At 47.9% G+C, this 12,760-nt stretch overlaps 1 protein-coding gene across 7 annotated transcripts in view; it reads right to left on the minus strand.

Annotated features, from left to right (window-relative positions):
- The window catches only part of opa1 (OPA1 mitochondrial dynamin like GTPase), a 43,574-nt gene that overhangs the window by 17,402 nt on the left and 13,412 nt on the right, over positions 1-12,760 (minus strand). For 6 of the 7 annotated variants that reach the window (XM_042056598.1, XM_042056595.1, XM_042056594.1 and 3 more), the window contains 17 exons: positions 12,593-12,667; positions 12,191-12,262; positions 11,927-12,026; positions 11,623-11,753; positions 11,328-11,400; positions 11,146-11,218; positions 10,863-10,978; positions 9,452-9,516; positions 9,244-9,320; positions 8,068-8,233; positions 7,329-7,481; positions 6,846-6,954; positions 5,930-6,009; positions 5,487-5,627; positions 4,613-4,729; positions 4,298-4,391; positions 3,717-3,827 (listed from right to left, as the gene is read on the minus strand). In XM_042056598.1, coding sequence (XP_041912532.1) covers positions 3,717-3,827; positions 4,298-4,391; positions 4,613-4,729; positions 5,487-5,627; positions 5,930-6,009; positions 6,846-6,954; positions 7,329-7,481; positions 8,068-8,233; positions 9,244-9,320; positions 9,452-9,516; positions 10,863-10,978; positions 11,146-11,218; positions 11,328-11,400; positions 11,623-11,753; positions 11,927-12,026; positions 12,191-12,262; positions 12,593-12,667 — 1,753 coding nt within the window. Of the gene's footprint in view, positions 1-3,712; positions 3,828-4,297; positions 4,392-4,612; positions 4,730-5,486; positions 5,628-5,929; positions 6,010-6,845; positions 6,955-7,328; positions 7,482-8,067; positions 8,234-9,243; positions 9,321-9,451; positions 9,517-10,862; positions 10,979-11,145; positions 11,219-11,327; positions 11,401-11,622; positions 11,754-11,926; positions 12,027-12,190; positions 12,263-12,592; positions 12,668-12,760 lie in introns of all 7 variants that reach the window. The other variant, XM_042056597.1, reaches the window with a different exon arrangement.

The raw sequence follows: 12,760 nt of genomic DNA on the forward strand, positions 1-12,760 counted from the left end.
AATTGTACACTTTTGTGGTACTAGTAGTAGCTATATATATATATATATATATATATATATATATATATATATATATATATATATATATATATATATATATATATATAGAGAGAGAGAGAGAGAGAGAGAGAGAGAGAGAGAGAGAGAGAGAGTCAGAGAGAAGAGAGAAGGATACTCACTAAGCTCCCAAGAGTGTGAGAACACTGAGAAAGAGAAGACACTGAGAAAGAGAAAGAAAGAAAGCATGAGAGAGAAAGAGAGCATGAGAGAGAGAGAGAGTGTGTGTGTGTGTGTGTGTGTGTGTGTGTGTGTGTGTGTGTGTGTTTGTCTGTGCCTGTGAAACATAACAAAGGCAGACCGGCAGCACGTCTCCCTCGTGCTCATTCAATTATTCGCGTTAGAGCAATTAGCAGGAGTCCGATTGGCCTTGCTTTTTCCCCCGCTTCCCTTCTATTTGTTCTCCTTGCTGCCACTCTTCCTCTCTCTAATCATTTCCCTCTGTCCCTCCCTCCTCTCCCAATCTGCCCCTTGCTTAACATCAATACCGGCCAAGCTCAAGTGTTTTCCATGCGCTAGCAACAGTGAAGGAAACAGTACACACACTGCACACACACACACACACTCACACTCACACTCACAAACACAAACACACACACACACATGCCCGGGCTTGCCTGCACTGACATAAAGGCAACTGCTGGAGAGGTAGGAGGTCAGAACTCCTTTGTGTTTTCCTCAGCTTGGGTCAACTGTGTACTCTTGTGCGTCAGCATCTGACACACACACACACACACACACACACACACACCAAGGCCTGCAGCCTTGGTCCTCTGTTCTAGAACAGTGGGCAATGAGAGGTCAGTAAGAGAGAGAGAGTGTGTGAGAGAGTGAGAGAGAGAGAAAGAAAAAAAAAATGAAAGAAAAGGGAAACAGAGAGCGAGAGTTTTGTGTGCGGTGACCGGTGAAGCGCCAGCTCCCCATGGGGACCCCAGGAAAATGGGGCTGTCTCGGGGAGAATGGAGCCACTCTCTGTGGGCAAACACTGGCCCTCTCTGCCCAGTGCTCGCACACACACACACACACTCACACAGCCACCTGCCACCCATTGTGCTTCCCAGTGCAATTAGTGACAGTTTAGCGGTTTCCAACTAACAGCTGATAACAATACGGAGGCAAGGTTGTTTGTCCCATTTCTATTGATGTTGACAGAGGTACCAAGTACAGTGACCTACTGTTGAGATGGATTATTGAGCAAGCTAAAGGTCTCGTTAGAAAAGCGTTGATGTGAAATTCATGTCCATCGGCACTTAAAGATGCCTTAAAGTCGGCCACAATTTAGGTTTAACAAAAGGTTGGGATTTGACGGCCAACGGCCAATCAAACTACAACCCATTTATCATACTTTGTGTTGATTGGCTGGAACTTTTTGTGGCCCGGTCCAGGTCACTGTATTCCCATTTACTGAGCCTGAACAGCAGAGTGTTCGAGCTGTCCACTGAGTGGACTAACGCTAGAGGACCGTGAGGAGCTGTCTGACCACAACTGTATAGGGTTAGAATCACAGACCGTACGTTTAAGACAACCGAGTAAAGTATCTCCACATCCACCGCATTGGCATGTTCAGTCAATCCTATTATTCACACATAAGGGCTGAGCTACACCAGGCTCGTAACTGAAGCGTTCCGTTCACGTTGCGTCTGCTGCAATAATTAGCTTCCATTATAATCAATGGAAGTAGCTACACCAGACGTGACAGTGGGGCGTACGTTCGAAAGAAATAGACCGTCGTGAACGGAACGCTTCAGTTACGCGCCTGGTGTAGCTCATACCTAAGTACTACACCTTGTCTGACAGTCTCACATTGATCAGTCTAATAACAATCAAAATGTGAGTTCAATCTCTACAAACTTTTATAGTATGTAGTCATTTAAGACTGGCATCAATCACATAATACTACAATTCTATAGAACAGGCAGGTACGGCTTTAAATCATGCACAGCAACAACATTCAGTTCCAGTCAACACAGGCATGCCAGTCCACTCACTCTAACCAGCTGACACATGGCCATGCTGCTGAGAGACACAGAGAAAGAGAAACTCCTTGATAACGTCAACAAGCTCTCCACCCTCTAAGCTGTCTGAGTGGGTAGCTGTTAACATCTCCATCACACACAGAGGAGTCACCACTGAGGAGAACACCACAGTCTCCTACTGTCTAAACACACACACACACCAAATCTTGTTTGCACTGAGGCGTCGTTAAGTTTCCCCACGCCATCGTGTAATAACAGCACAATGTTAATGTGCATAGGTTTGTGTGTCTGTGTATGTAGGTGTGTGTGCACAAAGGCACAAGTCTGGGCTTGCCCAAATGGCGGGTTTAATCAGCCTGACTGTTTAACAGTTTCCAAGGCAGTGGACATGACAGGGGGCACGCCGCCTGCAGCCAGCAGCTCTTAACGCGCACCCCTCTCCCCTCCATCCACCTCTCTCCTGTCCGAGCAGTAATTAAACACTCCAGCCCCACAGGAGAGATGGGGAGAGGAGAGAAGAGAAGAGAAGGGATAGGGAGGGAGGGAGGGAGAGCGAGAGCGAGAGCGAGAGAGAGAGAGAGAGAGAGAGAGGAATAGAGCAAGATGGAGAGGTTGAGAGAGGAGAAAGTGAGGAATTACACAAGGGAGCACTACACAACGCCAGAGAAAGAGAGATATCCATGATCACATAATTAACAGATGGAGAGAAGGTGGTCTGCGTGCACCAAGATAAGCAGCTGATTAAGACTTCCAGTAAATTCAGTGTTCAAGCAAGACTAGAGTTGATGGACAGATCCTGCAGAACTCAGAAAGATTCTATGCATATTAGCTGTGCATTTCCACATATGAAGGAAATACAGCCTCAGCTGAAATAAGAGCAACATTTGCCCTGTATGATACAACCTGAATTGAAAAATCAGATTAGTCTGAAGTTCTGTTACAAACACAGACCATATGGAGGAGCTCAACTTCAAATGAAAGAGTACTGGAAGGAGATTGCCTCACATGACGCCTGAGGTCTTTAGCACACATACATAGCGAACGAGTCATCTTTCAGTGACCGACTCCCCACATGACAGCATGGGAGATGGAGAGGCGATCTCAGTCTGTCGCAGCAGGGACTCCCCGCTGTCAGCTACACAGTGGACAGACGGCGCACTGGAGGCCAGTGGAAAAGGGTTTGTTGAGCTCCACTGCCACCTGCTGGTTGAAACTTGAATATCTTTTTCTTTAAAAAAAAAAAAAACTAAAGCCAGAGAGCTCTGTACCACAAAGTTTTCAGTTTTGCCCTTAGCAATGCCATGGAAAACATTCATGTTGACAGCTGAAAGCCCTCTGTCGGGAACAGATCCACACATACTGACCCAGGCGGAGATGGGATCTGAGTGTGGACTGTTTGGTGACATTCACAACCGCTGCGTGCCAGGACAAGAACACCCTGGTGGTCTTGCCGATGAGGGTCTTGTTTTGGTAGGTGTGTGTGTGTGTGGGCGCGCGTGTGTGCCTACACTGGAATGGTGCTTGGCATTGGTCTGTTTTCACTGGAGTGTGTTGAAACCTAATGGTGTACTCAGTGCAGGTCTGCTTTTGGTCAGAGTGTACGCAAGAGAGAAAGTGTGTGTGTGTGTGTGTGTGTGTGTGTGTGTATGAGTGTGTGTGTGTTAGAGAGAAAGTGTGACTCACTGAGGTCCTCGGCCAACTGAACTCTCCTGCCGGTGATCAGCTGGGTCTTCTTCTCCGTGTCCTCCCCAAAGTCCTCCAGTACCTCCTTCACGTTCTTCTCCAGGCGACGTACTGCACAGACCACAAAACACAAACACACACACACACACACACACACACACACACACACACACACACACACACACACACACACACACACACACACGCACGCACGCACGCACGCACGCACGCACGCACGCACGCACGCACGCACACACATTAAGCATATGTGCATATACACACACACACACACACGCACGCGCACGCATGCACGCACATTAAGCATATATACACACAACCACAACCATCAACAAAACATGGACATACACAAACAAAACACGCTGTCAGTTACTAATCTGCACTGCAGATGGCTATTCCGCTCCATTTCACACAAGACGTGGTGCCATGTGTTGATTCAATCATTCCGCTGAAGTCTAAGTAAAGGACACGTCTGTGTGAAGTCCTGCTTTACGATGTGCCGAGACCACTACAAAGCGGTGTGGCGTGGGCTGTGTGACGCGGAGCGCTGTGTGGCGACATACCCTCCGTGTTGGTGAGCTGTTGCCTCAGCGTGTTGGCAGTGATGACCAGCATGCGCTGGATCCTCCAGAACAGCACAATGTCATTGCACTCCAGCTGAAACACACACACACACACACACACACACACACACACGGACAGAGATATAAACACAGAGACATGCGAGACCATCAAATAAGCACAAATAACACACAAACATTCCAAAAAATGTATTACTTAGTTCGGTCCTCAAAAGGTGAGCCATGTACTATATATGTTGGCCTAAATTCTGGCTAGGTCAGAGTTCGAGAAGAGAGAGCAAACTCTTAAGGACTCACTTCAGAGTCTACGAAATGTCTCTGGTAGTAGTAGAAGCCTCGTCGGCAGAGGTTACAGTGGGCCAGGGCCTTCTGCAGGAAGTGGCGTCGGTACAACTGGTGCCACGTGTCCTTGATCTGTTAGAGGAGAGGAACCAAAAAAGAATGTCAGAGAAGAGAAGAGGGGGAGGGGGAGAGGTGGTGGAAGTCAGAGAACACCTCCTTGTGAGTGAGTCAGCCCTGACGTCGGTGAGCGTGAGGTTGTGAACATGGGTTCTCTCTTTCTCCAGCCAATGGCGGTGACAGCTCCTCTGGGGGAGTGATGCTGACGTGTGTGATCGCACGTCACATGAGAGGGTTATCACCAGATCTCCCGAGGCGCTCGTGACACACTTGAGTCACTCAGGGCACAGGTATGAATCAGGTGTTTGGGAGCAGTTTCAGGGTCTCGACACATCCAAAAAGACACCTCTTTGAGTGACTGAGACATACTGACGTCTAAGTCTCAGCTGGACTCTTTGAGGCTCTAATATCATTTTTTTTTTTTCTTTGAAGCTAGCTTGAAAGAGCACATGAATTCCCAGCAACCTCTGCAACCCAGGGTAACAAAGCAGTCTGGGCAGCACAATAGAGACATTCCCTTCTGATGCCTCACAAACATCAGGCTTAGCCTTTAACGAATAACAAGCTCAGTCATGGAGTGAGTCTCCAGCCTGTCAGTCAAACAGATGTTTGTAGCTGATTGGGTGGAACAGGGACAGGAAATGGTGTCTGAAAATAACCGACTTCAGATCTTATACAATGGCTTTCAAGTGTGAGATGTTTGAATTGGGTGTCAAAGTATCATCAATGGTTTAAGGAGCATTCAGGTTAGTCTGCTTAGAGCAGCACTCACCAGCACAGGGTCCACATCAACGCCGCGGCTCTCCAGGTTCTTGCGTACGGTGGTGACCTCGTCGTTGGCCAGGTAGGCTGTGTGGTCCTCCTGCAGCTTCAGCAGGCGCTCCAGCTCGTTTTTGGTTTCGTTGCGGATGTGCTGCACACACACACACACACACACACATGCGCGCACACACACACAAAATCACCAAAGAGATGCTTAAGTCACTTCAAGACTATTATAAATCAGACTGTATTATATAAACTATGGAGCCTAAAATCCCACTAACCAGAGCCTAGTGTTCATAGTGAACAGATTATACTTCTCAAAGGAAGAGAAAGCTGCCATTCTGCTTGATTCTGTACTTTCAGTTTAAGATGCTTTGTTTGCTGTTGTGGCCATACTTGCAGAGTCTCACACATAGGGAAGAAGTACAGGGAGTGCTCCCCTTGACTGACCTGGTCTCCCGTGCGGTTTGTCCAGTGCATCCACCTCTCTTTCCAGTCTGGTCCCACCATATCATGAATTACAGACTCAGCTGGAGATGGACACACAGAGAGGACAGAAGAATCAAGACTCAGTATGAAGGAAGGAAACGGCATGTACAGTAACTGAAAGTGTGGTTCACTCCAAATCTATGGCTCAGTGCTCTACATGACTACATGGTTACCCATCAGATGGCTTTCTTTTAAGACTTATGCAGCTAACTCCAACACTCTCACTTTCATGAACTAAAGAGGCTTACTTTTCCACATTTAAAGGGACACCAGGCAATGTTTTCGTGTTAATTACTCATCTACGTAAGTCGGTATATGGTTAAATGACTCATTACAGGGCGAATGAAGACTCTCTTGCCCGCCCCTACTGCCTGTAGGCAGAATATCCTGCTTGCAAGTTCAGTGTATCGTACCCGCCGACTGAAGCAGGATCAGTTTACAGCACAGAGGCAGGCTAACGAAACACTAGAAATTGTTGCAAACGTGTGTATAATGGCAGAGCCGGCAAAGAAGCAGTGAAAACCCTTGATGGAAGATGCAAAGAAAAGGAAAAGAGCTTCAGACCGAGCAAGGGGGAGAAAAAACATCAGGCTTGCCTGGTGTCCCTTTAAAGTCATTTAAAACATATCAAAAGCCACTGACACCCCATACAGCTACATGCAATTTGTATAGGTGCTTGCAGAGCTCACTTAGTGGTTACGTTTCTTCAGTGAAGAGGATAAAACTGGGTCTGAAACGGTGGCCCTAGAACTACAACAGTAACGCAAACACTCAAACATGTCATCTCTGAGCCAGCTCAGACCTATATGATCTGGTCACATGGTTGTGGACTGTGGGCCAATGATGCGTGAGTACGAGAGCAGTTAGCAGGTCTTACTGTCTTTGAGGCGGGACTGCAGAGTCTCCTCCATGAACTGGATGGCAGCATCCCACTGAGGCTTGTCTGTGATAGAGCGGTCCTCAAGGGCGTTGTGTTGAATCACCCTCTGAAAATGCACACACACACACACACACACACACGCACACGCACACACACACACAAAACATGGAGTAGCAAATAAGTGTCATGTGAAGGTGACTGTCAAAATATTCAACAGTATGAATAGCAAGATGCACAAATCAGAGAAAACTTCTCATATGCTAGTATGCGGTTTTGGGAGACATCGGCCACTATGCAAAGGGACTCTGGTGGGGACCCATGCACTATTTATTGGTGCATAGATTTATTTATATCTATTAAGTGTCCACAGGCCTGACCTCCATTCAATGGAATACTCCAATTCAAGCAGCTGAAGCCAAGGTAAACAAGGTCCTAGTTTGGCTGATATGTGTGTGTTGTTGTGAGGGCTGACGTGTTTACCAAGCTGTCCATGGCCCTCTCGTTCCACTTGTGTCTCTTGATGCTCTCGTCCTTGACGGCCTCCTTCAGCTTGTCAAAGATGTCATCCTGGTCTTTCCCTTTGTACTCTGCCATAAAGCGTGCAAACTCTTCCTGCAACGTCTCCCAGGCAACCTTTAACAAATCAACAACAATTTGGACACATGAATGAAAGAAATGCACATTAAAGCATGATATATATACAGACTATGTCAGTCCTGCACGGGTCCGATTTGGTAAATCTGCATCCGCCTGTGGCCTAGGCTACCCGCCGTGCTTAAAACCTCACTCGAGCCCTTTTCTGACTGCAGGGATAATTCAATTCTGCACCGGAGCCAACCCGCATAAAATAGAACCGAAACCCAACCCGCACCCAAATTAAAAATCAGTCTACCACATCAGACACGTGTACATGTACCCGAACCCATGACTCTGGACTATGTATGCAAGAAAAACTATTTTCTGGTAACATTGTGAAATTACTTTTCCGATTCAGCTCGGTCATTTTAAAAGCCCTCTTCTGTCCTAAAAAGTGAGCAATTAATTATGCACCATTAAAAGTAAAGTGGGGGCTTCTCTATTAATAAATAGAGAATAAGGATTAAGCAATTAAAATACATCATAGTTGTGGACATAAAAATGGCAACAAAAAAAAAAACTTCAAAACATACAATAAATATAAAGCAACACCAATTGGCTTCAGGACCTCTGAGGAGATTACCTCCAATGCTTTGTGAGGCAGCTGCTTGTCTGTCCACTGCTTCAGCTTGATGTCCACAGTGGTGTTGAAGGTGCCCGAGTCCATGGTCTGGGCGGCCGGCAAGTAGATGTTCTCAATGACGTGCGTGGACACCCTCTCCCACAGCTTCTTCTGCAGTATGGACTCCCTGCACAGGTCCAAAGGTCAATGAAAAGAAGGGGGAAAGAACATCAGTCACATGACCTCCTCTCTTCCCACATGTGCTTTCGGCCATTTTCCTTCAGAGCATTATGCTCGAAGGGTTATCAATTAGGGTTCGGCCATCTAGACTGTCTGTTTCTGATGACCCCAAAACCAAAACAATAGCCCTCACCTATATCTCATTTCCCTGCTGTAGGCTCCTGGCTTGGAGCCTAATTGATGGGAAAGACCTTTAGGCTTCATCAGCATTCAGACACATATTGAAGCCTGGCCAATATGCAGATGGGTGGGGTCTTTTGGCTAGAAAGGCTGCTGGGTGACAATGGCAACAGCAGAGCTGCTTCCCAGTTTCCCCCGCCGGCGACCGTCAAGGCAGCCATTTATCATAACGTCGCGCTCATATTTCATTGTTTCCTGGCCGCTTTGTTCGGCCGCCACGTGTCGATACGGCGCTGCGCTGATAACACCAACTAGCGCGGGCGCCGGCTCGGGCCGACCCGGGCCCCATTTATCATGCCATTGATCCGCGCGGGCCTGATGGAGCTCGCCGGGGCCGCGGCTGCACCTCTGATCTATTCCACTTAAGCTCCTCTCCCTCTGGGGCCCATTCTCAACGCCTCTCTAACACACACACACACACACGCACGCGCACACACGCGCACACACACACACTAAAAAGGCTTCGGCTCTACTGTATGTGTGGTGTGAGTTCGCAGTGAAGTTCACAGAGTGTGAGAGTGGTGGAGGTAATTGGTCGCTGTTTGGGTCAAGGGCTTGCTGGAAATGAGCGTGATGAATTGTGCTTCCTTTACTTCCATTGTTTTGATTGTGTGAGAGTGTATTGGGTGTGGGGGAGGATGGGGGGGGTGGAGGAGGGGGCTGTGTGTGTTCCTATGCATGTGTACATGTATATTTCATTATGTGTGTGTGTGTGTGTGTGTGTGTGTGTGTGTTGAATGTACGGATGGGTGGTATTCCAAATGAAAGAATACTTGCCAGTGTTTGGGCGTGACCTGACTCAGGCTGATCACTTCGTCCAGGATCTCATTCTTGGCCTTCTCAAAGAGCTCGTTCTAGGGGCGGTGGAGATGGAGAGCAAGTGAGCATCACATCACATCACAGTTACTGTTTAAGTGCCGCAAGGCCACAACCAGAGAGACACCAGGCTGAGAGTTAATGAAATGAGGATAGAGAGAGGACTCACCCTGTCCAGCTCACGTAAGCGTGGGTAGTTGTTTTTCCACTCCGTCTCCAGGTTGAAGCGAGAGGCTGCCCAGCGCAGAGGACAGAGAGAAAGAGGGTAATGCAGTCGGTTAGCATCATAACACTGTCTCAAACACAAACACACACACACAGCTGAGCTGTGTGCAAAACATCAATATCGCTTTATATCACAACATACTCCTGTCGATATGGCATCAAAAAACTAAAAGCAGAAAATACAGCCGAAAAGGTAATTTTAAGTTTCAAAGTTAAGGATAAGAACTTTTGAAACAGAATTCTGTGAGCCTGAATTTAAGTGTTGAGTTGTGAGATCCTTAACACTTTGGCTTCGCTGTTATATAAAATTATAAACAACAGCTTTTAGAAGCTTCTTTCCTCCTCAGTGTCAATGTTTCTCTCTCCGTTCCACTGAGCTGAGGCCCATCCATGGGCCACACACACTAAGGACCAGCTGTGAGCGCGACCTGGGATGGCACGGTGCAACTCAGACCAACGCGTAGTCCACTGGCCGCGAGGCGTGAGTCTGGCAGCCCGCCACCCAACAACCCCCCCCCCCCCCCCCCATCCTCACTGCTTCCCACACCCCGGCTCACACAGGCGGGCTGACGCTAATTGCTCTGGTTATTGGTCCGGCCCCAGGCGCCGCGCTAGCGATCGATCGATACTTCTCACACAATGGGAAAGAGGAGCGGACGCCCACCAGGTCATAAATCTGCCTCTCCTGCGAGGCGCGCGATGGTGGAGCCACTGCCAGGTAAGGCTGGGTAATTGGTGGTGAGACACCACACATTGCGCCAGGTGAGCGCAAGTGAGGACTGAGGTGAGGTCTGTGGAAAGAGTGTGTATGTCTGACGTGTGTGTCTGATGTGCGTGTGTGTGTGCATGTGCATGTGTGTGTGTATGCGTGTGTGTGTGTGTGTATGTGCCATATTCGTGTGTGTGTGTGTCAGTGTGTGTATGCATGTTTGAGTATGTGTGTGCGTGTGTATGTGAGCGTGTGTGTGTGAGAGAGATATATTATGGAGAGGCAGCTGCAGCTGTAGTTAGAGCAAGGAGTACCTTTTGTGTGGCCTGATTTGGGCAACAGAGCTCAATTCTCAGTTTGCTTAACTGTGCACAAAACGTGCTGGCAAGTCCCCCTAAAGTGACATTTGCTTTTTTAAGCCTCCTCTCCCATACATACAACATGTAAAAAATGACAAGCTATGATAAGTTAACATAAGAGGTATTCACAGTATGGACATTATAAGGCACAGGATCACAGACAAGCAGCAAAAGACAGCTTCTGACTGTCTTGAGGGCTGCGGACCTCTGACCATTGATTTCCCACATGACCTGTGCCTCAGGTCAGTGGAGGTCATGTGGGTCTGTGCATCCCCCCCTCACCTCACCTTTGAAGGCATCGGCCTGCTGCTCCACGGACTCCCGCACCATCTTCCAGAAGCAGTCGGACACGGCCAGGCTCAGGTTCTTGGTGGTGACCTGGTGGGCCTTCAGCATGCCGTCTCTGGGCACAACACAACACAGCGCCGGTCACTCCAGGCAGCCAATCAGAGAGTGCATGGTTCACAAGCAGGCAGGAGGTGATGTTTTGAATACATCAGTGAAGAAGTTTGAATATGTTGCTTGTGTGCTCTTGTAGGTATTTGCTAGATTCGTTTATTGGGTTCAAACCTTAATAGTCTGGAGCCCTGGAAGAAATCTTCCTCGTAGTCTTTAATGGAGTCAATGCTTTCACCAGCACTTCCTGGAAGAAGAAAATAACCACATTAAATAATGACTCTAATTTTCAGACTGTTGCTAATAGTTATTTCAGACATATAAACTTTTGTAAATGCAACAACAGTATCCTTTACCTTTGCCAGTAACCACAGCAAAGTATCCCAAGGCCTTCATTGGGAACAGCTTGCCTTCAACAATTTGCTGAATCTACAAAGGAACAAAAGCAAGTGTGTTGTGACTTTAGTCTGTGTCTGAACAGCATCCATCAGACAGCAACACAGAGCTTGCAAAGATTACCTCAGGGAGCCCCTGAGAGCAGTCTTAGAGCTCCCTCTGCTGGCCACTCAGCACTGAGCACCAGTCATGTGCTGGAGGTGTTAATAGTGTGTGTGTGTGTGTGTGGCTCGGTGAGCCAGGCGTCCAGCTCACCCTGCTGGGGCTGGACAGGTTCTTCTCGGCCAGGTCGACTTTGGTCAAGACAAAGATGGTTCTCTTGCCCTGGGGGTCCATCTGGCTGACCAGGTCCGTGACAATGCTGCGCTCGGCATCCACTGAACCATCTGAGAAGGGACAGCCAAGCACAATGCTTCATGAATGAGAGCTTACGTTTGTAATTCACCAGGTCAGTGTTTTTGACTTCTACACTGACCTTCTAAAAGTTGGCTTGGTAGTTTCTGAACAGTAATGCTACCATACTCCACAACACACACACACACACGGTAAGAGGTCCTACCCTGAATGCAGAGGATAATGGCATTGGGGTTCTGCATGTACGCTCTACTGATGCTGAAAATGGTCTCCTTGGTGTCTGCTGCCATTCCTGCGGTCACCGTCTACACACACACAAACACATACACAAAAGAAATTTCAGCTCTCCAACAATAATCTGTCTACGTATCTCTCGGTCTGTGCTTGCGTGTGTGTCGGTGTGTGTCGGTGTGTATGTGTGCGTGTGTGTGCGGTGTGTATGTGTGCGTGTGTGTGCGCGTGTGCTCACACTAATAACACCTGGCAGGTCAACCAACACCATCCTCTGGATTCCTGGGCCTTTGACACTTAGAGAAATTGTCTGTAACACAAACACATAATTGCAAATCCCTCAATTAGCACACATGTAAAATACAACTACTGTTAAATAATGACAAGGATTTGGTTTGTTTGCAGCTGTGCGGAGTTGTGATATGCTGCACGTTCACTGAAAAAGCAAGACATGTGAATAACAAGTGAGAATAACAGTGACAGAATAGATACAGAGTTGGAAACTGTCCCTTTAAGAGACTCTGCGGATGAGTGAGTCACTGTCTAAATATGTGACTGATGTATAGGAGGACTGGGTCAGTGTGTCTGGTCAGTGTGTGTGTGTGTGTGTGTGTGTGTGTGTGTGTGTGTGTGTGTTTACCTCCGTGCTGACGGTTTGGCCATCCTTGACGCTCTTCCTCATCCTGAGCTCGATCTCGTGCCTGAGGGCAGCCAGCTGCAGACAAACAGAGGACACACCACTTAATAAGATCAGCATCACACACACGCACACACACACGCACACACACACAACCCCTGTATGAAACAA

This window comes from Alosa sapidissima, chromosome 12 (assembly GCF_018492685.1).
Source record: "Alosa sapidissima isolate fAloSap1 chromosome 12, fAloSap1.pri, whole genome shotgun sequence".
Taxonomy (NCBI): Eukaryota; Metazoa; Chordata; class Actinopteri; order Clupeiformes; family Clupeidae; genus Alosa; species Alosa sapidissima.